General features: G+C 37.0%; 1 protein-coding gene across 1 annotated transcript; it reads left to right on the forward strand.

Annotated features, from left to right (window-relative positions):
- The first annotated feature begins 16,528 nt into the window (after window positions 1–16,528).
- LOC113298611 (ABC transporter G family member 28-like) lies at window positions 16,529–23,080 on the forward strand. The gene is made up of 14 exons (XM_026547394.1): window positions 16,529–17,153; window positions 17,251–17,327; window positions 17,817–18,083; window positions 18,300–18,363; window positions 18,456–18,602; window positions 18,800–18,834; window positions 19,199–19,272; window positions 19,400–20,256; window positions 20,414–20,710; window positions 20,827–21,318; window positions 21,501–21,649; window positions 21,767–22,056; window positions 22,164–22,294; window positions 22,392–23,080. The coding sequence occupies exons 1-14, from the start codon at window positions 16,915–16,917 to the stop codon at window positions 22,546–22,548; spliced, it is 3,276 nt and encodes a 1,091-aa protein (XP_026403179.1). The 5' UTR covers window positions 16,529–16,914; the 3' UTR covers window positions 22,549–23,080.
- Window positions 23,081–26,073: the final 2,993 nt, after the last annotated feature.

Below are 26,073 nucleotides of genomic sequence, written 5' to 3' on the forward strand. Positions count from 1 at the left end.
AGAAAGGCAGCGAAGAATGATGTTTACAAGAGCCGGATCAACTGGAAGTGTGCTTGAAGAGGAAGAATTGTCCTTAAAGAAGATATGGGCTTGGCATACCCAAGGCCTAAAACCCTCATCCAAAACCATTTCCGATATCCATACCCGCTTTCATCTTCAGCCGTCAGATTGGATCATCTCAGCATCCTACGGTCGCTTCATCACAGTGCATCAAACTCTGAAGCTCCTGTCTAACACTACAGCACCTAACTCCATCTGGAGCCATCAGTTTTGTTGTGTCTCACAATCCTACGGTCGCTGCAAGCATTGCCATCTCAGCCGATAGATTCGATCCAGATGTGTCGATCCAACGCTTTAACTCACTGGATATCAAATTCTGATACATCCGCTCAACACCCTAGTACCTAACCCTATTCCTACCCAACCAAACACCCCCCTCACTCTTTTCCATCGACTCCATCTTCTCTTTCTCCCCTCACCTCCTCTGCAACCTCCATGTCCGCCACCATCTCCTCCACCTGCTATCCCAACTACTCCGCCATCACCACCATAATTACCACAACGTCAAACAATGATAACCCATCATTGTTCCCCTCTCCCTAGTCCGTCTACTTTACTTTTTCCACACATTTTCAACCGAAACCCTAAAGTGTGAAATAGGTAAATTAGGTCGACCTAGAGGCAAATTGAAGGTATGGGAAGCAAGAGAAGACTAATTCTAAGCATGGGTCGAAGTTTGATTGGAGTCAGAGATTAGGTAAATTTCTAAAACCCTAATTTTTCTGATTTGGGAAATTTTTGGGGGAAATCAATTGAATGTTAAATTGAGGTATGGGATAGTCTATTAGGGTTGTTATCAACATTAGGTAGGATTATTGTGATTTAATTTTGATTTTCACCAAACCCTAATGGGGACTGTTTTGGACCTGTTTTGGGGGAATTGATTGTAACTATAAATAGATGTGTTGGTGATGTAATTGGGGTATGCCTGGGCTAGCCAGTGCTTCACCCAAGAGGACTGGAATAGCCAGTGCCTCAAGGGTTAGTTTTTATTTTAAATGATGTTGTAAACTTCAATTGTTTTTATCCTATCCATGCTTTGATCTTGTTGTGCTTGAATTGTCTAGGATTGAATATCCTTATAGGTTGTTAAAACACTAAGCAAGCTTCTCTGCGGGTAGTTGCAGTGTGAGAGCCCCAACTATCACAAGGTTTAGAATTCATCTTAGTGCCTTTAGCCTCCTTTCTAGACCAACCCTTAGATGAACAGCCGGTTTTGAACCGCAACTGTCATCTAGTTATTCAGAAAGCCTAGAAGCTGACTGATAACTAACAAGGGACAAGAACATAGCTTGAGGACCTGCCTTTGTTTCTTTATCACTGCCCTTGGCTCACAGCCTTGGTTTGTTTATCTTTGTTTCAATGTTTCTTATTCACTGCCACTGAATTTCACTTTTTTTGTTCTCTGTCACTGTTACCTCATTGCTTTAGTTACTGCCTTGTTAATTTAGATAACTAGCTTAAAAACTTCAACTATACACCCTAGTCTCTGTGGTTCGACCCTGCCTTGCAGACTCACTACAACAGACCCTGTGCACTTGCAGGTATCATTTCTGTGACTCTTTTAGAGAGCCACCAAGTTTTTGGCGCCGCTGCCGGGGACTGGCGCTGTGTAGTTGAAAAAAAAAATATTTTGCTCTTGCTTTTCTGTTTTCAACCTGCTGTAACTTAGCTGCTGTGTAGTGTAACTTAGTTGTAACTTAGTGTAACTTAGTTGTAATTAGCATCATCACCTGCATCATCTGCATTTTAGCTGTAACTTAGTTCTGCATTCATATTGCATCATTGCATCATTCACTGCATCTGCATAACCTTGCATCTGCATCATTAGCATATCTCATCTTGCATACCTTGCATCATTGCATCATCTGCATCTGCATCATTGTATCATTGCATTATTGCACATCTCCATTTTGTTTCAGCTCCACCTGCATCTCATGCTGTAGCTGTAAAAGTAGCTCATAGTCATTGTCATCTTGAATGCCTGAATCTGCATGCTGTGAATGTGAAGTGGTGTTGTCAGCTTGTCATCCTGAAATTTGGTGCTGAAATTTGCCTGAGTTGTGTTGGATGTGCTGTTGTCATCTTGAAATTAGTTCCAAACTGTGAGAACTAACTCTTCTCTTTTGAGCCACCAGGTGCAAGCTTGTGGTGCTGCTGACCTGAATGCTGCTAAGAAATCAGGCTGTGAAGCTGTTGTTTCCAAGCCAAGGTTGAAACAGAAGAGAAACAAGGCAGTCTGTGGGCTGAAGCTTACCCAGCTAAGCATTCAGCCCAGTTCTACACTGGGTTTGTGGTATTCTTCTCCCACTAGAATTCTGGGCTTTGTCAAAATTTGTTTCTGAAATTGTATGACTGAACCCAATTGAACTGTGGGCTTAAACCCAGACAGAAACTGAAAACATTTTTAAGCCCAACTGGGCTCCTGAACCCTGTTTGTGGGCTTATTTGAACTTTCTGTGAGCTTGTTTAAACTGTCTGTGGGCTTTTAATTGTAACTTTGAAAACCAAAATCCGGGCCTAGTATTTTACTGAACTCTGGGCCTCAACAAACTGAAAACCCAACTGGGCCTAGTTCACTGAATTGTGGGCTTCGTACTTTGGGCTCTTTTTTTTAATTCAAAAACAACCATTTGCCTCACCCATTTAAATCAAATCTTGGGCTTTTCTTCAAAGTTTAAAAACCAAATTAAGTGGGCTTCACCACTTAACCCATTTAAAAACCAAAGTTTTCTTTCTCTTTTTTCAATTAAAACCAAAATTTTTTCAAACCCCTACAAACCAAATATTTCCCGTAAAACCAAATGTTTCCCACAAAACCAAATGTTTCCCACAAAACCAAATGTAGGGTAGAATTTTCTTGTATATAATCCAGTAGATAATTTCTTAGTTAAATTTTTTGTTTCTTTTGTATATATTGTGCTAATCCAATGTGACTCTTAGTCGAAATATGTTAGATTTTTGCCTTGAATAACGGAGTTCTAATTTTGCTTTCGCCGTCAAATCGGGTATTCTCTTTCCTTTTTCTCTACTCAGCATAATCTTCTTCGTATGTTATAATTCTTTTCATATTTTGAAACATTGAGGACAATGTTTAGTTTAGGTTTGGGGGTATGGTATAGATACCATGATCACATGTTATAATTGAAAACCGAACTCCTTCTTTTTTGAAAAAAAAAATGAAAAATGAAAAAAAATATATATAAAAATGAAAAAAATCATAAAAATGGAGCTCATTTACCTTGAAATGTTGACTCTTGTGCATGTATGTAAACATAAGGATTCTTAGTCTAGATATTTAGGCACCCTGATTCTAGCACAATTCACATGTGATAAGAAACTTGCACACGCACAATCTACCAATACATGTATAGTCTCGATCTTCAAGGTGTTTGATAGGAAGTTAGATTGCCAATCACTTTAGAATACTGAATGAGACTTGACTAGCTTGTTCTTTGGTTGGCTGGGATAGAAGTTGGAGGATACGTTAAGAAAAGCAACCATAGAATTTGACCGGATGCATTCGATAAGGGCCACCTCTTGCTAAGAGTCATGTAATTATGTTTTTCTTTTTTGTTCATGTATCAAAAGTGTCACTATGTTGTAAAGATCAAAGTTATTTCTTCAAAAAAAAAAAAAAAAAAAATCAGAAAAATTAAGAAAAATCAAAAAATATCAAAAAAAAAAAATATATCAAAAAAAAGAAAAAAAAAATTTATCAAGCATTTATTTCATGTTTTGTCATGTTAAAGACAATAGTTCTCTTTTGTTCCAAAAATAAAAGAGAGTAATCAATGTAAATAAGAGTCATGTAAAGAGTCATCTTTTTGTTGTAAATAGTCTTGTAATAAGCAAGGAGGGTGCAACCATCGATGTATAACGCGGGTAAACTGAAATATCACCAACTCATTGGGTGAACATTCACAATTCTCTTAAAGCCGGACAGCTAGCTTGGCTTAGAATTCGGTTCTTAGACTAAAAACTATCTCTTGGTGATTAGTAGTCATAACTTCAGGTCATTCTAGAAACATGTGTAGATACACTTTACACTCTTATCACGTGTCTTTAGTTGTTATCAGTGCTAGGATTGTGCCTTTGATAGCTAGATTGACATCTCCATTTTGCTGTGAGCTTCTACTGTCTTGCACATGTCACATTTCATGGAATCTGAGCTTATATTTTGTCCTAGAACTTTGTAGGTACGTTCTAAGCAAACCTTCACGAGACTTCACTCGTCCACTAGGGACACTTAGTGGTTTAAAAGGCTTAGTGCATACGCTAAATGCATTCGAGAGACCAGCGACAGTGGTATAGGTAGGATTTCCTTCGTTTTGTTTTACTTGAGGACAAGTAAAATTCAGGTTTGGGGGTATTTGATGAGTGCTAAAAAGTCCATATTTCTATATATTTTTCTTGGCATTTAACTCATCTTTTGTGCATTAATTCTACATTTTATCCCATATTCTGTATTTTCATTGTTTTCAAGAATAAATACTTTTCTTAATTAATTTTGCATTTTTAGGTACTAAATAAAGCCTGGTTAACTCACGGAGCGAAAAGAACAAAGAAACGGCAAAGACTCCCGCAGAAAGGCAGCGAAGAATGATGTTTACAAGAGCCGGATCAACTGGAAGTGGGCTTGAAGAGGAAGAATTGTTCTTAAAGAAGATATGGGCTTGGCATACCCAAGGCCCCAAAACCTCATCCAAACCCATTTCCAATATCCATACCCGCCTTCATCTTCAGCCGTCAGATTGGATCATCTCATCATCCTACGGTCGCTTCATCACAGTGCATCAAACTCTGAAGCTCCTGTCTAACACTACAGCACCTAACTCCATCTGGAGCCATCAGTTTTGTTGTGTCTCACAATCCTACGGTCGCTGCAAGCATTGCCATCTCAGCCGATAGATTCGATCCAGATGTGTCGATCCAACGCTTTAACTCACTGGACATCGAATTCTGATACATCCGCTCAACACCCTAGTACCTAACCCTATTCCTACCCAACCAAACACCCCCCTCACTCTTTTCCATCGACTCCATCTTCTCTTTCTCCCCTCACCTCCTCTGCAACCTCCATGTCCGCCACCATCTCCTCCACCTGCTATCCAAACTGCTCCGCCATCACCACCATAATTACCACAGCGTCAAACAATGATAACCCATCATTGTTCCCCTCTCCCTAGTCCGTCTACTTTACTTATTCCACACATTTTCAACCGAAACCCTAAAGTGTGAAATAGGTAAATTAGGTCGATCTAGAGGAAAATTGAAGGTATGGGAAGCAAGAGAAGACTAATTCTAAGCATGGGTCGAAGTTTGATTCGAGTCAGAGATTAGGTAAATTTCTAATTTTAATTTCTAAAACCCTAATTTTTCTGATTTGGGAAATTTTTGGGGGAAATCAATTGAATGTTAAATTGAGGTATGGGATAGTCTATTAGGGTTGTTATCAACATTAGGTAGGATTATTGTGATTTAATTTTGATTTTCACCAAACCCTAATGGGGACTGTTTTGGTCATGTTTTGGGGGAATTGATTGTAACTATAAATAGATGTGTTGGTGATGTAATTGGGGTATGCCTGGGCTAGCCAGTGCTTCACCCAAGAGGACTGGAATAGCCAGTGCCTCAAGGGTTAGTTTTTATTTTAAATGATGTTGTAAACTTCAATTGTTTTTATCCTATCCATGCTTTGATCTTGCTGTGCTTGAATTGTCTAGGATTGAATATCCTTATAGGTTGTTAAAATACTAAGCAAGCTTCTCTGCGGGTAGTTGCAGTGTGAGATCCCCAACTATCACAAGGTTTAGAATTCATCTTAGTGCCTTTAGCCTCCTTTCTAGACCAACCCTTAGATGAACAGCCGGCTTTGAACCGCAACTGTCATCTAGTTATTCAGAAATCCTAGAAGCTGACTAATAACTAACAAGGGACAAGAACATAGATGGAGGACCTGCCTTTGTTTCTTTATCACTGCCCTTGGCTCACAGCCTTGGTTTGTTTATCTTTGTTTCAATGTTTCTTATTCACTGCCACTGAATTTCACTTTTTTTGTTCTCTGTCACTGTTACCTCATTGCTTTAGTTACTGCCTTGTTAATTTAGATAACTAGCTTAAAAACTTCAACCATACACCCTAGTCTCTGTGGTTCGACCCTGCCTTGCACACTCACTACAACAGACCCTGTGCACTTGCAGGTATCATTTCTGTGACTCTTTTAGAGAGCCACCAGATACTACATCAAGATTTTCAAAAGCAGCTAACCATCCAGCATCAGTATAGGTCTTTGCATTAGAAAAGAAAAAATGTCCCAAAACATACATGAAAAAGGCAATTGCTACTCTATGAGCAAGGGTGCTATCATTTTCAGCCGCAACCAACTTGTCTTCGAAGAAATATGACCTTAAATATTTAATTGTAATTGAATTTGAAACCCACGACGGTGCTTTTGGACTGAACGTGACATCTTGGATATCCGGAAAGATATGCTCACGAACATGTTCAAATTGGTACTTCCCCGAATCATAAGGAACATCAGGCCCATCACCGATACTCAGTCCAGTCAACATGAGCCAATCTAGGGGGTGAATCCCATCTCACCAAATGGGAAGTGAAAAGTGTTTGTTGTATCCCAAAACCGCTCAGCAATATAATCAACCATTGAATGGTTGGTTTCGCTACATTGTATGTTCAGTAAATTTTGCCATCCCGCTTTTTCAATAATATATTTAGCTCTAGGACAGTGTTGTGAAATAGTTTGATAGTGATGAATTACCGATGCCAGAGATCCACGATGTTGATACTTCAATTTGTGCTCCCCTGTAAATGTGATGTCCATAGTAGCGTGCGGTTTATCATCTTGCAGTATAGGAAACCTCCCTAACCGGGGATTATCAACCTCCTTAATTTTACCAGTAGTGATTAAGTTATAATCCTCTTCGGCTACAAATTTTTGTTTCTTGTTCGTCTTCATGCGACCAATGAACCGCTGTGAATTTGTTCAACATATATGCACACACAAGATAGATGCAATTACATTATTAAAAGACCAACCCTCATTATTTCATATTTTTATTAGTCCAACACCATTTATATTCCAAATACTATAAATCCTTAGCACAAACTATATCAATTCCAAATTCTATAATTCTACGAACACAAATTAAATCGTCACCGATGCATTTTGAAAATCATTACAACATTCCACAACCCAATTTAATCACTTCAAGATTCCATAAAAATCACTAAAAAATCAATTCCATACATATAAATTAGCTCTTCTACATATGTAACACACAAAATGTACATAACTACAATTTTTGGCATAACCACGTGAATTGTAAAAACACATATTAATCTATATAACCCACAAATTAAGTGTTGTACATATTTGACAAAATTTCATAAAATCTTTTAGCCTAATTCACATGAACATCAAAAATAAACCAAAAAACAACTAAAATTAATCACCTCAAAATTCAATAAAAAACAATACAAATTCAATTATTTTTAACCATATTCACATATGTACAAATCATCTCTTCTACATATATAACACACATAATCTACATAACTACCAATTTTTACAGTAGCCAAAAATTTTAAATCTATTCCACCCACAAATTAGATCTTCTATAACTATTTTAAAATTTCTTTTAACCAAATTTACATAAGCAGCAAATATGGTTTTTTTCACATACATATTAATCTCTAAAATCATAAAACACACATACCCAATTATATTTAATCAATTTTATATTCATATTTGTTCGTTAAAACCCAATTTTATATAAACTAATTTTAACAAATAAAACCCTAAATAAATTATACAACAATATGGATAAAACAAAAGAGATTAAGAAAAAAGAAACATACCTCTTTTGTAACCGGGATTCATCAAGTATCTCGTTGTTTTTTTTTCTCTTTTCCTGCTAGTTACTGTGATGTGTTATGTTTGTGGGCGGTAGAAACAAAGAGGAGGTAGAAAAGAAAAGAAGAAAAGAAAAGAAAAGAAGAAGACGTAGAAGATTAGGGTAAAGGCCAAGTGAACACGTGGGCTATACGTGGTGGTTTCTCTTTGTCTGGGCTTTAATGCCACACGTGCTCGATACGTGTGTTAATACAAGTCGAACACTATACGTACGCCTGACAAGAGGCGTTGATTATACGTCCGCCTGGATGAGGCGTTGATTATACGTCCGCCTGAGTGAGGCTTTGATTATACGTACGCATGAATGAGGCGTTGATTATACGTCCGCCTGAATGAGGCATTGATTATACGTCCGCCTGGATGAGGCGTTGATTATACGTACGCCCGAGAGAGGCGTTGATTATACGTACGCCTGAATGAGGCGTTGATTTACCCGTCCGCCACACCAGGCGTAGATTATACCTACGTCCCTTCTCCGAGCGTTAACTATATGTACGCCCCACAACGAGCGTATTCTTTACCAACGCCCCACAACCAGCGTAAACTATATCTACGCCTCTTCGGGACGAAGATTGTACGAACGCTCCACATGCAAGCGTAGATTATACATCCGCTCGACTAAATATACTCCACTGCCTTAACGTCACACTCCAGACTACTCTCAAATTTGATCGTTTGTTTTGGTCTTTGATCTTTGGTTATAATCGTACCATTGTGGACGCTCTTAGACTACCAAAAGGTCTTGTATCTACTTTGAATAAGTGTAAAAGAAACTTTTTACGGGGTGCGGATAAAGATGAAAAAAAATATAATCAAAATTAAGTGGAATAGAGTGTGTAGGCATGTTGAGTATATATGGTGGATTAGGAGTGAGATATATGCACATAAATAATATATCCCCCTTCTTGCGAAAATGACCGGTATTTTCCAACACAAATTCTGAGGTCACTGAGCTTTTGAAAATTAAATATTATTGTGATACTGATTTTTGGAAGTGTGGGAGTAGAAATACTTTAGTTGGAAAAGTATTCTAAAAGGGAGGGATGCAGTAAAATCATGTATTCATTGGAGTTAAGGGATGGCGAGAATGTTAACATGTGGAATGAGCCTTGTGTTTTGAATCTTCCATTAATGGCTATGACAAATATCTCTCCTCATAATGTACCTAATATGCAGGTAAAGGATATTATTGATCCTCAAACCAGAACCTGGAATTTAAACCCTATATTGATAACCTGATCTCAGTGCAGGTTGCTGAAGAGATCAAAGCTATACCAATTAGCGACAATAATATCTGCAAAGATCATTTGGTCTGGTCATAAAGTAAAAGTGTAGATGTAATGATTAACGAGGCTACATATTCCTTATTTCTAATAGGATGATGGTGAAATATCGAATCCTGATTGGAGATTTCTGTGGAAGCTAAAATTTCCACATAAAATTAGTATTTTCTTATGGATTTTATGCAATAACAGACTCAATCTGAGTGAATCGCTTTATCGAAAACATATTAGTCCTCATACTAGATGTAGTTCATGCAGGGTGGGCTGTGTCAAATGAACTGTTTTCGATAAAAAAATAATCAAAATGGTGGTAATTTTAATAATGATGGGAAAACTGTTATGATTAAAAATGTCAGTACTTCTCTATCAAATGAACTGTTTCAAAATTCCGGTCAAAATCAGTGATAAGATAACAAAACTTCAGAGGGACTATTGTGTGTGTGAGGATTAGGTATAAAAAATGTTAGAAAGTTTAACCTTGCTATGATAGAAAAGATGGGATGGAATCTAAAACAAAACCTCAAATATTTGTGTGCGGCTATCTTAAAAAAAGAGTATTACCTTAACAACGATGTCCTTCATATAGATAGTAAACCAAAGAGAAAGGATAGTTGGATATGGAAAGGTTTATTGGTAACCAAATAAAAAAATGTTATTATTAGAAACTGGTAAAAATATTGATATATGGGATAATTTATGAATCCCAGACACTAAAATTCCTATGCAGAGACCGGCTATTGTCAATGGAGACCTTAAGAAAGTTAGGGATCTAATAATTGACCATAAAACGTGGGACTCAATGAAGTTGGCCAAGTGTTTTGATAAACAAACAATAGAAAAGATTAAGAAAATTATAATATCAGTGGAGGACAAGTTGGACGCTCCAAGATGGACAATAAATGAGAAAGATATGTTTCAAGTTAAATCTCTTTATAACCACTTAAACCCAGGTGGTAATGCTGATAAAAATGGAGTATGATACGGAGTACGGAGACTATTCCAGCTATCAAAATCTTCATTTGGAAAGCATCTCATTCCATACTTCCAAATAGTATGCGAGTGGCAGTCGTTGTCCCAGATATAGAAACTTCATGTAAACTCTGTAACGAGAACCAGTTGACTCTTACCCATCTGTTTTTGCAATGCAATTACGACTCTCAGGTATAGATACACTTTAATTTTGGTATGGATTTTATTAGAAATTGTAAGTTACTTTCCATGATTGGCTAACTGATTGCTTTGATAATCCTCAAAGAGGAGAATATGATATCGGTTGACAAATCTTATGTAGTACTACAATCTGGTTCATTTGGAAAGTACAGTGCGACTTAGTTTTCAAATGTGAAAGACAAAATAATGCAATAACGACAAATAACATAATAAAGTTTATTAATAGTTATAATACTATAAATAGGCTCGGTCATAGTATAATGGATGATTTATGTTACATCCCAAAAAAATGACGACACATTACAAATTACACCAGTCTTAAAAGTTGGACTAGATAGACTAATACGATGATGGAAAAAGGAAAAGAAATGAATCTTACAATAAATATTGCCTTGTATATGATGAAATCTACAATTTAAATTGCAATTGGCCTAATTTTATGTGATCTTACACAATTAGAGCATCCCAACAGAGGGTGAAGTTTTGTTTTTCTAGTGACATGAGATTTTAGATCCCTGTTTGGTATAAATCCATCTCCAATAGTACGTCCTACAAATTAGAAGAGACCAATTACTAAATACTTATCCGTATATAAAAGATAGGCAGGTTTGTGTGTAATTTACACACAAACCTGCCTATCTTTTAGAGACGGAGGGAGTATGAAGGTGTTCAAGAAAGTGTTATTTACACCTCGGGCTCCACCTCCACGTCATATTTTTCACTATTTTTTCAGAAAAATTCTCTATTGGTGGAGATGCTTTTTTAGATATGAGATCCTATATTTACTCTATGTGTAGACCCCATAAATTAAAGGACTAAATAAAAAAGCCACATAAGATTTTTTTGCACCTTCTGTTGGAGATGCTCTTAGAGAAGCTAGAGGTAACTATACTGACTATACAATCAGAGAGGAGTTAGAAAAAGTTGGAGCGGATGCGGCTTTCCAATAAGTAACTTAGTGGACTGGTCACATGATTTCTTTTACAAGTGATTCCGAGCCAACCTTGCTGCTGCTGATAGGAATGTATGCAAAAGATCGACATCAGAGATGTAAGATCAGTAAAGATTCTAGAAACAAGGAAAAAATTGACATAAATTTTATAGTCACAGATTTCAGCCTGGTAAGGAGAGAAAATGTAATTTGGGCTGCAAAACTAGCTAAAATTTTGTAACAAATATAATATAAAACATAACTATATTGACCACAGTCTTTGGACGATTCTAAATTATTTAATCATTCAGGACTGGAATGAAAATGTAATGATGCATCGTAACATTCAGGACTTGAATGAAAATATAATGATGTACTCCAATTATTTTTTTTGAAGTGGGAACCCCCTATCTATCGGGGGAACCTTATTTTATTACCAAATTACGCTATTACAGTTTTTACAATGCGGGTGAATTTTACCCCATTTCTATCATCGAGTACAATATTAGAGATAAACATTGGCAAAGTGTTGTCCCAAATTCTTATTGCCTATGTAGTAGGGTGTTCTTATTGATGCTCTACCGCCTCATTTGCTAGTTTGTCCACCACTTGATTTGCTTCACGATATTCATGTATTAGTTTCACTTGTGCTATTCCTTCCATTAGGTTCCTTATTTACTTGATCATTTCCTCTAGATACCATGGTTCGTTGTCACTTTGGTTGCGAATCAGTTGTATCAGTGCCTGAGAGTCAGCCTCGAACCATATTTTTTTCCATTGTTGTTGCGTGCTACTCTTGCCGCCACTAGTAATCCCCAAGTTTCTGTCAGTATCGATGTAGTTATCCCTAATGGTGTTGATAGTGCTATGATTACTTGTCCAGTGTGTGATATGCATACACATCCTGCTCCTGCTGGTCCGGGGTTGCCTCTTGCCGCTCCATCTGAGTTGATTTTGATCCATTGCTCCAGTGGTGCCTGCCATCCTACTAGAATGATGGTGTCTTGATATCTCTGTTGTTGTACCCGCTGAGATTGTTGGTGTGGGCTTAGTAGTATGACATGTTGTTGGGCCCATTCATACTCTGCATACAATGTAAGAATTATATTCTTGAGTTATAAAACTGAGTGTTTAGTTCTCTGATAGACTAGTGCATTTCTTGCCAGCCAAAGGTGCCAAATGGTGTAACTGAAGATGCATTGTATTGCTGCCGGTAGTTCCTTAGTGATCACATGTTGGAGGTTCAACGGACGGGTGGGTATCGATTGGTTGTTTGGACTTCTTGGGAGGTGAGTGATGATGATATTCCACAGCTCTGTAGGTTGGTTACATTCAAAGAAAAGGTGTTGTTCGGTCTCTCTCTGGTTATTACAAAGGTTCGGTCTCTCTCTGGTCAATATATTGAGTTCCTGTTTTTCTAAATAAGGCATATTCCTATGAATATGCCAAAAAATCATTGTTTGGCATGCCAAACCAATTGCGCCACTATGGGGAAACCAATAAGCGACTGAGTTTCTAGCGAGCGATATTCTTAATAACGCCAGTGATATAGATTGTATCGCTGACGATATTATGAATATCACTCGTTTTAAATAACATCGCTGGCGATATTATGATTATCTCCCACTAGTTTTTTTACAACGGCTATTTTCCCAAATGGTTCATATACATATACGTCATTCTGCTTCTCCAGATAACTCACACATACTTCTACAAATATTTCACAAATTTCCTTCTTTCTGTATTTTAAATTTCATAATCATCAATGTCAAGCTCGAGATCCAATGAAGAGAGGAATATTATTATGAATCAGTACATATTACAACAAGAAGGATATCGTATGAGGTTGCAAGAAATTGATGATGAGGAAGCTGAAGATAATGAGATAATTGAAACTTTGATGCTTGTACATACAGGCCAAATACCAAGAGTTCCGGAACCCAAAGAAGTATTATCAAGAAGATATACGTATCGAGGAAGGGAATTTTACCACCAAAATCTAATGCACGATTATTTTCTTCCAAATTGTGTGTACTCTGATCAAAATTTTCAAGGTCGATTCAGCATGCCTCGCCATCTGGTGAAAAAGATTATTGAAGAGCTTTGTCGAGTGGAACCTCAATTCAATTATCAGTTTGATGCACTGAATATTAGAGGTCATAGTCCTGAACAAAAAGTTATTTCGGCTTTAAGGATTCTAGGTTATGGCACTCCAGCAGATGCGAACGATGAGTACCATCGTATGGGTAAAACAACTTCTTACACTTACCTTTCATTGTTCAGTGAAGTAATAATTAATCATTTTGGTCCAACATATTTGTGAAAACCAAACGATGAAGATGTTAGACAAATATTGAGGGAGAATGAGGACAGGGAATTCCCAGGAATGCTAGGTAGTCTCGATTGTATGCATTGGGTATGGCAAGGACCTGTATATTAGGCCGGTCAATACAAGAGTCATAATACCAAACCAACAGTTATCCTTAAAGCTGCTGCTTCTTATGATTGTTGGATATGGCATGCTTTTTTTGGTCTTCCGGGTTTACAAAATGATATTAATGTTTTGCACAAGTCGCCTCTGTTTGAAGATTTGAAGTATGGGATTTCTCCATTTGTTTGTTTCATGATCGACGACCATCAATACACTCATGGCTATTATCTTGCGGATGGTATCTACCCAAAATGGCCCACCTTGGTTCAATGGTACCGTCAGCCTCCTGCTGGTGCATTAGTCCGTTCATTCCGACATTTTAACGATGCCCAAATGGCATTGAGGAAGAATGTGGAACGCGCTTTTGGAATTTTGAAGAGGAAATTTGCTATCATTTGTGGCCCATATCGTGGGTTGAGTCCTCGTGAAATGCACAAGACTATGCTCACTTGCATAATTCTTCATAACATGGTAATTCAGGCAACCCGTCGTGATTCATATTGGATTAACTACGAATATGAAGATTTGAGTCCGGAGATTCGACTAGAAAGATGCCGCCCTGCAAGAGATTATGGTCAAATGACTAACTATATTCAGAACCGAAATTTGTATGACCAATTAAGAGATGATCTGAGATTCAATCTTTGGGCAGAACATGGAAGACAATGATTTTTTTTTTTTTAGTTATTTATTTTTAATCTTTAGGTTATTGTTATCTTATTTTTTTCTTAAGTTGTATTGTTATTTTTAAAGTTATTATTGTTATTTAAGTTATGTTATTTTTTCCTTTAGTTGTGTTGTTATTTTTAAAGTTATTGTGAAATGAAGAAAAGCTTAACTAAAAAACAATTCTAAATAATTAATTGGAAAGAAACTTACACTGCTACATTAAAATTTAAACTAAAACATTAAAATTTAAACTAAAACATTAAAACTTAAACTCATACATTAATCATCTAGAGGAACTACTATATCATACACATCATTAACATTATCATCATCATCATCACCGGGTTGATCGTTAGTAAATCCAGCTTGTTTTTCAATCTATGCTTGAATCCTGTCAAATTCGATTTGCCATACATGTTTTTGTTGGGCGTTCATAATTGAAGTGTTAGCCTGAAGAATGTTATGTTTGTCATAGTCAAATCCAATTTTTTCTTGGGAAAGACGACTTTTCTTACTTTCCCAGTTTTGAAATTTCCTATCAACTGATCTTTGCTTCTCGACGGTCTTTTGATGTTCCATAAACTCCGCCATGTTAAATCATCCGGAACTCCCCCCTTCTAGAGCTAATTTTTTAGCCAGCTTTGCGGCGTTCCTCCCTGGAAGTTTTCCCTTAGTATTATCCTCAACATAATTATGGAAAACTTTGTTGGTATTTGAGCTTGTTGGGGTATCTGGTGAAGAATTTGATGGAACTGGTGAATATGGTGAAGAATTTGGTGTTGAGGGAGAAGAATTATATGGTGACCTTTCAGGTACTTGTTGATTATTTTACAAGTATTCTGGATTATATTTGTTCAACCCCTTCAAAATATAGTAACAACTTTCAAAAGCAAATCCCTTTCCATGTTTTCGTTGCCAATATGTACGAACCTCTCTTTCAAAATCAGAATCAGTCTGACCACTGTCCTCCCTTTCTCTTGGCTTGCATTATTGATGCAACATAAGCGGCCAGTTCCTTGTTGATTAGAATGAAGTGTTCTGACAAACCTTTTGCATCACGACCATTGATGTTCATGGTTTGTTCCTCATATTTCTTAAATATGTTATCCCACATAGTGTTACCATGTTGTTGTGCACCTTGGATACAATCTTGGGTAAAATAAATATAATTACGACAAATGCATTCATCTTCTGCCACGGGGTATTTTGCACCAAGGACTCGGGTTTTTTTTTTGCTTTTCCTTGACTTTGAGTTTGTGAATCCATTTCACAAGAAAATATAGATAGTTTTAGATTTGAAAAAGATTGAGAAATTGAGAAATTCTATAGAGATTTAGAAATTCTGGTGTGAGTTAAAATAAATTTGAAATTGGTATTTATAGAGGTGGAAAATTCCAGCCGTTGGATGATAAAGTAGTCAGCGCTAATCATAGGGTCGATCGACATCTTGACTGTCGCTGGCGATTTGATGACCATCGAGCGACTGAAAGACCATCGGGCGATGTAGTCTTTATCGCTCGACGGAAACTCTGTCTCGTATGCCTATATGCCATTCCTGATATATTGACATACGAGTTTGGCAGTTTGGCATACCCATAATGAGTGCATATATGCCAAACTTGTAGTTTTGGCATGCGCGTAGAAATAGGCCTAAAAAAGGAAGAAAAAAAACACGTCATAACGTCCCAAGGCAAAATTCCGTGAGCAATACTTCCAAGGCTAAGATACAAGTAACAAGTCGAATCTTCATCAAGTAGATAAAAAAAAATGAAAATCAGATCGAATCTCAATAACGCACACTGATTACTAATTTTTTATTGAGGCGGCTTAATTGATATTAGGTTAAAAAAATTAAATTAAAAGAACCAAACAAACAGACGCTCACGATTCACGAAAGACAGGTACGAAAACGAAAGACCTAATTGACCGGGTCGTTACTCGTATCCGGCCCCATAAAGCCCAATCCACCCATCACATTACCAAACAACATCATCGAACGGTGTATACAGGACACGACTGCACCCATCATTCTCAGACAAAATCAATACAACTCCTTTTTATCGTACACTTTCAAAGCTTCAATCTCATCACCTTCTCTCTCTTCCCCGCCATTTTCGGAATCGCTCCACTTCGCTCTTGAGTTTTTGAGTTGAAAGTTCAGCTACCTACGCCTACCAGTCTAGATTTTGTAAATTATCTATCCATATTTTTTGACTACTACTAGTAAAAAAATTAATTAACCACGACTAACCCAATATTAATTTAATTTTTTGAACATTTCAAATCTTCAGTATTTGAGCTGAATTTTCTTGATTTTTTTGTAGCGTGAATGACCAAAACTTATTCTAATGTTTGAAACTGGATTTGGTCAATTTTGATCTCTATGTATGTATATCGAGTCGAAATCTAAGTTGGTTTACCAAGATTTTTAGATATGGGTATCATCAGAGTGGATGTAAATAAGATTACAAGCTTTTTACGCTTTGTATTCGTTGTATCAATATTGGGATTTTCATGGCAAGTAAAATCTCAAGTACCCGGAGATCCCATGCAAACAAATGTGAATGAGATACTCCCACTAGTTACACAGCTTATGTATGAACGTCTATCTAATCTCACTGTTATCTTACAAGGCGAGGCTACTGACAATTTAGGTTTTTGCATCAAGGATCAGTAGGTCATTCTATCCTCTTCTTTTTTCTTCTTCTCAAAGTTGTTTGTGATGGAATTGTAGTAGCCTTTTGTTTAATTTGTATTTTATGTATCCCAGGGAAACAGATTGGAATGGTGCATTCAATTTTACTTCGGATCTTGATTTTTTATCTTCTTGCATTGAGAAAACAAAAGGTAAGATTGATACCCCTTCTTTCCTTATTTTTTTTTTGCTGTATGAAAATCTGTATTGAAAGGAATACTTACGAAACTATGAATAGTGTTACCATTAGGAAACTGGTGCTTTGTAAGCCATGGTAGTCATTTGGTTTGTCTCTTGTGTTAAAGTATAATGTCTTGATGGTACTTGAAAAAATGAGTCTTGATACTTAAACCCGCAGTCTAATGTTGAGACTCGTGCACAATAGTTTACTGATAAAAATGGGCTACAAGTAACAATTGAATAAGTCCTTCACCATGGTTTGCTAACTGGGGGATCATTGGGTGGTCAATCATTAGCTAACTGGATTGCACTATTGCAGGTCTAACCAGTTGAAGCTTAAGCTTTTGTAGTCTTCTTTTAATTTTTCTTTTTCTGTTGGTCTATTTTAACAGTAATCAGATAAGTCCTTTTATTAATTTTGCGATTCTCATATCTCATTTTTCATTCATACGGATCAACAGGAGATATTACTCAACGCATATGTTCAGAAGCAGAGATAAAGTTATACTTCAGTAGATTCCTTGGATTACCCACGAAACCTAATAAGAATTGTAACTTGACCTCTTGGAATCCTGGCTGTGAACCGGGATGGGCTTGTGGATTTGGCCTTGATAGTAATAATGATAATGTTGATCTAAGAGATTCAAATGACATGCCCGCCAGAACTAGCGATTGTCATGCTTGTTGCGAGGGCTTCTTTTGCCCACGTGGTCTTACTTGTATGATACGTAAGTATGCGCTTTGTTGAACTTTTTCGTTAAAGATTGTGGCAAATAAGGTTTGGGTATCATGCCTACAAACAAAATATCATCAAAGCAGTACGAATGACTCCAGTTTGCTACTGATAGTTTCATGTATTTTGTTTGTGAAAGTACTCTTTCTGCTTGATCAATGAAATTCAGATTTACTAACTTATATATTCATTTTTAATTCTTTCGCTGAAGCTTGCCCGTTAGGTTCTTATTGTCCACTTGGGGATTTAAATACTACGACTGGCACGTGTGATCCGTAAGTGGACATTCTTGTTATTAAGCTTTCTTTATTCCATTTTATTCTTGTTGTAGTTCACTTAGCTAATATCTGGGCACAATGATTTGCAGATACCTTTACCAACTACCTCCTGGACACTCAAACCACACTTGTGGAGGAGCAGACTCATGGGATGATATTAGGAGTAGTAGGGAGGTGTTTTGTCCAGCGGGATCATACTGTCCGTCTACCACCAAAAAATTACCTTGCAGTGACGGGTATTACTACCTAATCCCCAAACCCTGCAGGCATCCGTTTCTTTGTCCTTATATGTTTTTGTTGCACATGATTTACATTCTGAAATATAGGATGTTTTAGTTTAGTTGCTTCAAGAGTTTGATCTCTGCACTTGTTTTATTTCTTGTAAGTAATATTGTTATCTTGCTTTCTGACTCCATTTAGTCTCATTGCGCAGACATTACTGCCGTACAGGTTCTACATATGAAAAAAGTAAGTTTTTCTAACTATGCTTGGAAATGTTTGTTTGTAACACATTGCCAGAAGGATTAACATTTTGTTTGGTTAGCTTCTTCATACTTTTGCTGATTGTCTGTTGTTATACCCCCTAGACTTGAGAGTTATTGAATTCCCAAAATCTAGCACTTAAACAAATCTTCAAATAAAAAATGAGAAATTATTGCTCTGGGAAACTCACCTAGGAAGCTGCTTGCCTGCTTGTTAGCGCTCCTCATACAATACCCTTAAAATACAGTATTGCTGGTCCCACATATCTCAAAATTCTTTAGTTTACATAAATTCAGGCTGGAACTAAAGGATTTCACTTGATATGTTTGACCGTATTGCCTCACTGCAGAGTGCTTTAAGTTGACTTCTTGTGACCCGAACGCTGCAAGTCAGAATCTCCATTTACACGGTGCTTTTCTTATAGTAAGTGTTAATAAACCAACTCATAGGTCTTTTTCTCAATATTATAAAGACTACATACTTTCTACTTTGAAGATTTTATCCTGTAATTCCAACCGATAAATACTGACACCTTCAGTTAACAATTTAGGCTGCAATAAGCGCTTTATTGCTTATTATGTACAATTGCTCTGATCAAGTTCTCGCCATACGCGAAAGAAGAAACGCCAGATCCAGAGAAGCTGCCGCACAGAGTGTCCAAAGAACTGCACAGGCACGTGAAAGGTGGAAGGTCGCAAGAGATATCGCTAAGAAGCATGCACTTGGACTGCAAAAATCATTTTCACGGACATTTTCTCATCAGAAGACTGCCAGACAACCAGAGGAAATGATAATCCTGGGTAATGCTAGAACTGAGACAGACGGGGATTCTTTCCCACCATCTAAAGCAGCAAGGAAGGAACCAAGAAAATACAATATTGATGGGGACTTTGAAAGTAGTGAAGGCTTTAATTCGGATATTAGTAAAAAATCTGCGCCGAAGGGGAAGGACATGCACACGGATAGCCAAATTTTCAGATATGCGTATGGAAAAATTGAGAAGGAGAAAGCTTTGCAACAAGAAAACAAGAGCTTGACCTTTTCTAAAATAATTAATATGGCTACAGAGACAGAGATAACGACTCGACCGATGATTGAGGTTGCTTTCAAAGACCTAACCCTTACTTTAAAAGGGAAAAACAAACATCTCATGAGATGTGTTACTGGCAAAATCATGCCTGGTCATGTTTCTGCTGTCATGGGTCCATCTGGAGCTGGAAAAACAACATTTCTTAACGCTTTGGCTGGGAAAGCTACGGGATGCAGAATGACTGGTCATATTCTTATTAATGGAAAGAATGAATCCATCCACTCGTATAAGAAAATTATCGGTTTTGTGCCTCAAGATGATATTGTGCATGGGAATTTGACTGTAGAGGAGAATCTCCAGTTTAGTGCCAAGTGCAGGTATGCCACGTGTAGCTACTCCACTCTTGTATTTAAAAAGCTGTTTGCTTTACTCAAAATTGTATGGACCAATTCAAGTTTCTAGTTATTCTGCTATGCTTCATGTAAGTGTGCATTTATTGCCTGACCAAATTTGTAAATTTTCTGATTATTGGAGGCTATCGGCTAACATGCCAAAAGCGGAAAGGGTTCTGGTTATTGAAAGAGTTATCGACTCTTTGGGGCTACAACAAGTAAGAGATTCCTTAGTTGGAACCGTAGAGAAGCGGGGGATTTCCGGAGGTCAGAGGAAACGAGTAAATGTTGGAATGGAAATGGTTATGGAACCTTCACTGCTGATCTTAGATGAACCAACATCTGGTTTAGACAGTTCATCTTCCCAGTTGCTTTTAAGAGCACTTCGCCGTGAGGCTCTTGAAGGGGTGAACATCTGTACTGTAGTTCACCAACCCAGGTAACCAAGACAATTCACTTTTTGAAATACTGGTTATTCTTGTTTTTTGGTTTTGCTTTTCTTCTGTTTGTTCAAGTATCCTCATGGTCTTTAGCGATGGTAATAACCAACTGCAGCTACAGCCTATTCAAGATGTTTGATGATCTAATACTACTCGCAAAAGGTGGTCTAATCGTATACCATGGGCCAGTGAAGAAGGTCGAAGAGTATTTTGCAGGCCTTGGGATCATAGTTCCTGATCGAGTTAATCCACCAGATCACTTTATTGACATTTTGGAGGGTATAGTGCCATGCACAAGCACAAATATGAAACAGCTTCCAGTCAGATGGATGCTTAAGAAAGGATACAGGATACCCCTTGATATGCAGCTCGAAGCTGCTGATGTTGCTTCTTCGTCCAGGGATCCGGACACAAGTAATGACCCAGAATGCGATGGTGCTGTAGCTGGACCTGAAGATAAATCTTTTGCTGAAGATTTACGGGAGGATGTTAGGAGTAACGTTGAGCTCCGCCGGGACAATGTACATCTAAATTTCCTCAAGTCTAAGGACTTGTCCAAGCGCCAAACTCCTGGTGTACTTAAACAGTACAAATACTATCTTGGGAGGTGAGTACTGAACCTCCATCTTACTCCAATTTGTACAAATTATCTCATGTGGAAGAGAACAAATATCTGCTTATTTTGCTCGTTAGAGAATTTGGAGCCACAATGGGACAGTGCCATTTGACTTAATTTAATTTATCTAGTTCTCATTTCTTAATCCGTATAGGTATTTTATTTTGCTTCAGGGTTAGCAAACAAAGGTTAAGAGAATCAAAAATACAAGCAGTGGATTTTCTAATCTTATTACTTGCTGGAGCCTGTTTAGGATCACTTGCTAAAGTGAGTGATGAGAATTTTGGGGCCGCAGGTTACACCTACACAATAATAGCAGTTTGTAAGTAACGATCTATTATTAAGTTCCCCTGAAATTCTACTTTCTCTGTTGAAACCACAGACTTTCACATTAAATATCTTAGTAATTTCCTATCTGTTCGAAATTGCTGGCTTGCAGCTCTTCTATGCAAGATTGCTGCTTTGAGATCATTTTCAATGGATAAGCTAATTTACTGGAGAGAAAGTAGTTCAGGCATGAGCAGTTTGGCGTATTTTCTCTCGAAGGATACAGTTGATCTTTTTAATACTCTTGTAAAGCCCGTGGTCTATCTCTCCATGTTTTATTTTTTCAACAGTCCTAGGTCTTCGTTCCTGGATAACTACATTGTTCTGGTCTGTCTTGTGTACTGCGTGACTGGTATTGCTTACGCATTTGCCATCTTTCTTGAACCTGGCTCGGCTCAGCTGGTATGTATTTGCTCTGACTATGTTGATAGACATCTAGTTTATTAATTTCCCTATATTTTTCAATTTCAAGTTCCAGTGACAAGGTTTTGTCTCTTTTTTTCTTCCAGTGGTCGGTTCTCCTTCCTGTTGTTTTGACTCTCGTTTCAACTCAGCAAACAACTGGAATTGTTAAGTTCATAGCAAATTTATGCTATCCGAAGTGGGCTTTGCAAGCATTTATCATAGCAAATGCAGAAAGGTTTGAAAATGGTCTTCTATTTGCTTTATGTGTTTACTAATGTGCCTGATCAGGACTGATTTATTACGTTTATTACTACTGTTTTGTTACTCAACAGGTATTCTGGAGTTTGGTTGATTACACGCTGCGGTTCGCTCATGAGAACAGGCTATGATCTACGCAATTGGAACCGTTGTATATCCGTCCTTATCCTATATGGTGTAGGTAGTCGCACGTTGGCGTACCTCTTGATGGTGACTTTCAAAAAGAAATAGATCAAGAATTTAGTTCTTTATTGTTTCTCCTATACTTTTATAGGCCAAAAACAAGAGTAATGCTAGGTTGACATTAAAAATCAACCGTGAAATATCCCGGTAGAGACAAACCCCTGGGACCCCCACATAGAGATTTGCAGGGGGTGCTGTTTACCCACCGCAGGGTTCACCAAAGATGTGAGGTGCGGGATATTTCAGGGGATTTGATCCCCGGTATATCTAGCATTACTGCAAAAACAATGATACAAAAAAAGAAAGTAAAGGGACGAGAAGTATTGTCTGTTGTTGTAACACACACCCCATTCTAGAGTGCTGGTTATTATTACGATACCAGTGGTCAGCCTAGTCATTAGAAATTGGCAGTTTGACGCATGAAGCAGATGGTTATGTAGATATCGCTCTAACCATACCATGATGTCTTTTAGGACTCAACCATTTAGAATGGTTAAGATACCCATTCTTTGATTGTAAGTAGTATATTTTGTAAATTCTGCAAATTTTGTGAGTTGCCGTTGGATTTTTTTTCTTTGCTCTTGCGCTACTAGATTTACTGAAGATCTAGCACTATAATAATCAACTTGTGGAAATTGACGACATCCAATCAATCTGTTTAATTGTATGCTTCAAAAAACAAACAAAAAAAAACTGTTTAATTGTTTTTATTTACCAAGTGTTTTTGCACGACCACTTACACTTTTTTTTTTTTTTTTTTTGTGGTTACGGTACCAACTTTTCTTCCCTTCGCTCATAAGTCCAAAGTAACGGGACTAATGCAGGAGTCTAGGAGACTTTTAGACAGGATCCAAAGATCAAGTGGCCCAACCTAGGAAATCAACTAAAACAAGACTGTTTGCGGTGGCCTATATTTATATTGGTTCAATTGCAAGGCTGAATTGGGGCCATGGAAACTAATTGGGGGCCATGACACATTTTATATCCACACCAAAAGATATATGGGACTTCCAAAATGATGGTGAAATAACTATTTTATCCTTCTCTAATAACTTCTTCTCCTCCCATTCTTTTTCTCCTCCGCTCCCTCTCTCCCACTGTTTCCCATTCCATTAACGACTTTTGAGAAAAAAATTCTCACCGATTCATCGTCGTAAGTGAACTAAAAAAAATTAGGCTTTCAACTGCATAATTGCAGTTACAGTTCCAGGGTCGTTAACCACGGTTTTTTATTGCTTAACGATTTTTGATATGCACGTTGAATTGATAAAAAAATCGTTAACCATTAGGGTGTAGTAGATAACGACCCTAAACCTGGTTTTCTGCCCTAGAATAGTGTCGTCTAGGGATTTCTAAATCGCTAACGACTCTATATGATACAAAAAAAATTTCCTGTTCAAAAAATAGGAAGGATCGTCATGTCAAATGGTTGTAGTCGTTAACTATGTTGAAGGGTCGTCATGTCAAATTTTTGAAGTCGTTAACGATGTTGAAGGGTCGTTTGGCTTTATAAATTTTGCCTGCCGACCCTTGATCTATGAAATGGCTCGCTAGGGTCGTTAGTATATAGGAATGCCTAATTAACGACTCTAAAAGTAACATCTTCAGAGAGTAAATTTTTTTAGGGTCGTTGGGTTCTAAACATATTAAATTAACGACTCTATATGACCTAACTAGCTGGAGTCGTCAATTATATCACATTTGATTGACGATTTTTCATAACCTGCAAAAGTTGCAGGTTTGAGTCGTCAAAGGTTGTGTCAAGTAATTGACGACTCCTTAGAGTCGTTCGTTTATTACCCTCTCGACTTAACGATGCTCACTCTGACTAGTTGCATAGTATACATGAATCGACCACTTGGGGCATCATTCATATAATTTGAAGAGTATAGGAAGTTTACCTGATTGTTTTGAGCTTCGGGTTTTCCTCATTTTGAGGATTGGTTCCTTCATTTTGAGCAATATGATTCCTCTACTGGAATCCCCCAAAAACTCAACTTCTTCCTCTCCACAACACAAAACACAATTTTTCTTTTATCAAAATTTTATCCCTAAATCTGATTTTAATCTAACTAAACTAATTATCAATTAATTAACTTAATTACCACTAATGATTTGGAGTAGTTTAGCCATTTAAAAAAGTTGGGGATAACGGATAACTCCCAATTACTATTTCATGACTTTTTTTGTCTTGTAGCTAGGGTCCCTAATTATTTTTCCAGATCCCCCAATTCAGCCCTGTTTAATTGGGGGCCGTAAAAACTAAATGAGGGCCTGCACTAGATGACAAAAAAGGTCACCCCACCCTAATTTGAGTCATCCCTTATAATTTTTTTTTTGTCTAAATGGCTGAAATGCCCCTAAATAATTAGTGATAATCTTAATTAATTAGTGATAATTTTATTAATTAGAGTTTAATTTCTTTTTTTTTTCCAGATTTTGTCTGCAATTTTTTGACTGATTTTTTTTTTGCCCAGATCTATATGAAAAGTCGTCATGGTATAAAAGAAATCCAGTGACAATCCTAAACAGTCGTTAATGTTTCGACTGTTTCAGTGACGACTCTAAACTGTCGAAGATTCATTAATGGCGGAAATGTACGACAATTTTGAGTCGTCATAAACATAATCAATTCCGTGACGACCCTTTGGAAGAGTCGTTATTGTTTTGATTAGTGTATGACGACTGTAAACAGTCGTTAATGTTTTAGAAGTGTCGTTACAGATAGTCGTTAGTCTCTTAGAAGAGTCGTTATCTTCGTCGTTAATGGCGGAAATGTACGACATTTTAGAGTCGTCATGGTATTGGAATTTTTCAGTGACGACTCTAAACTGTCGTTATTGTCTTTGAAGGGTCGTTAATTAGGGTTGTTGTTTGAAAAAAAAATATTAACCAAGGATAAAACAGCATATTCACGATCGGATTAATACACCCCTGAAAATTTTGGATACAAATAAAATGTCATGGCCCCCATTTAATATTTATGGCTCCCAATTAAATTAGGATATTTATCATTTCCCGGAATAATATTTCGGAAACCACACTACCTTTCTGAGAAGGTGCGGTGAGAAATCGTAAATTTTTACCGCTGCATGCTCTGAGCGAAACTGCGAGTGGAACGGTTGCAGTTTTTTTCCTCTTTCTTGGAAGTCGAGGTTTAAAATTTTCCTCTTTCTTGCGCAAGGAATGAGCGAATGTGTGAATGTACTTCTGGAAGAAAAAAAAATGATTTAAAAATTTGAAAAACTATTTGTTTGCTGATGTACAATTTAATTGATTCTTGATCAAGTACATACTCTCTTCATTAAATTGAAATCTCGTATGAAATCTGATATTATTAGAAGGGTATAGTTCATTAAAATAAATTTTTTTTGTATTGGAAACAAGATTTGTTTGTTTCATTGCAATGAACATTTCTTTGTATTGGAAAAAGAGTTTGTTGTTTTTAGTGCAAAAATAACTAATTTCTAGGAAAATAAGATAAAAAAACATAATTTTCAATATACTAAAATAATTCTTTATTAAACAATAACATGTATACAATTTAACAAAAGCCTTTGTTAGAATCAAGTA

The sequence above is a fragment of the Papaver somniferum genome, chromosome 7, assembly GCF_003573695.1.
Source record: "Papaver somniferum cultivar HN1 chromosome 7, ASM357369v1, whole genome shotgun sequence".
Lineage (NCBI taxonomy): Eukaryota > Viridiplantae > Streptophyta > Magnoliopsida > Ranunculales > Papaveraceae > Papaver > Papaver somniferum.

Coding starts and splice junctions, on each gene's coding strand:
- LOC113298611 (XM_026547394.1), top strand. CDS start 16,915: ATGGGTATCATCAGAGTGGATGTAAATAAGATTACAAGCTTTTTACGC. Junction 17,328..17,816: donor TTGCATTGAGAAAACAAAAG/GTAAGATTGATA, acceptor ACGGATCAACAG/GAGATATTACTCAACGCATA. Junction 22,057..22,163: donor AACCTGGCTCGGCTCAGCTG/GTATGTATTTGC, acceptor TTTTTCTTCCAG/TGGTCGGTTCTCCTTCCTGT.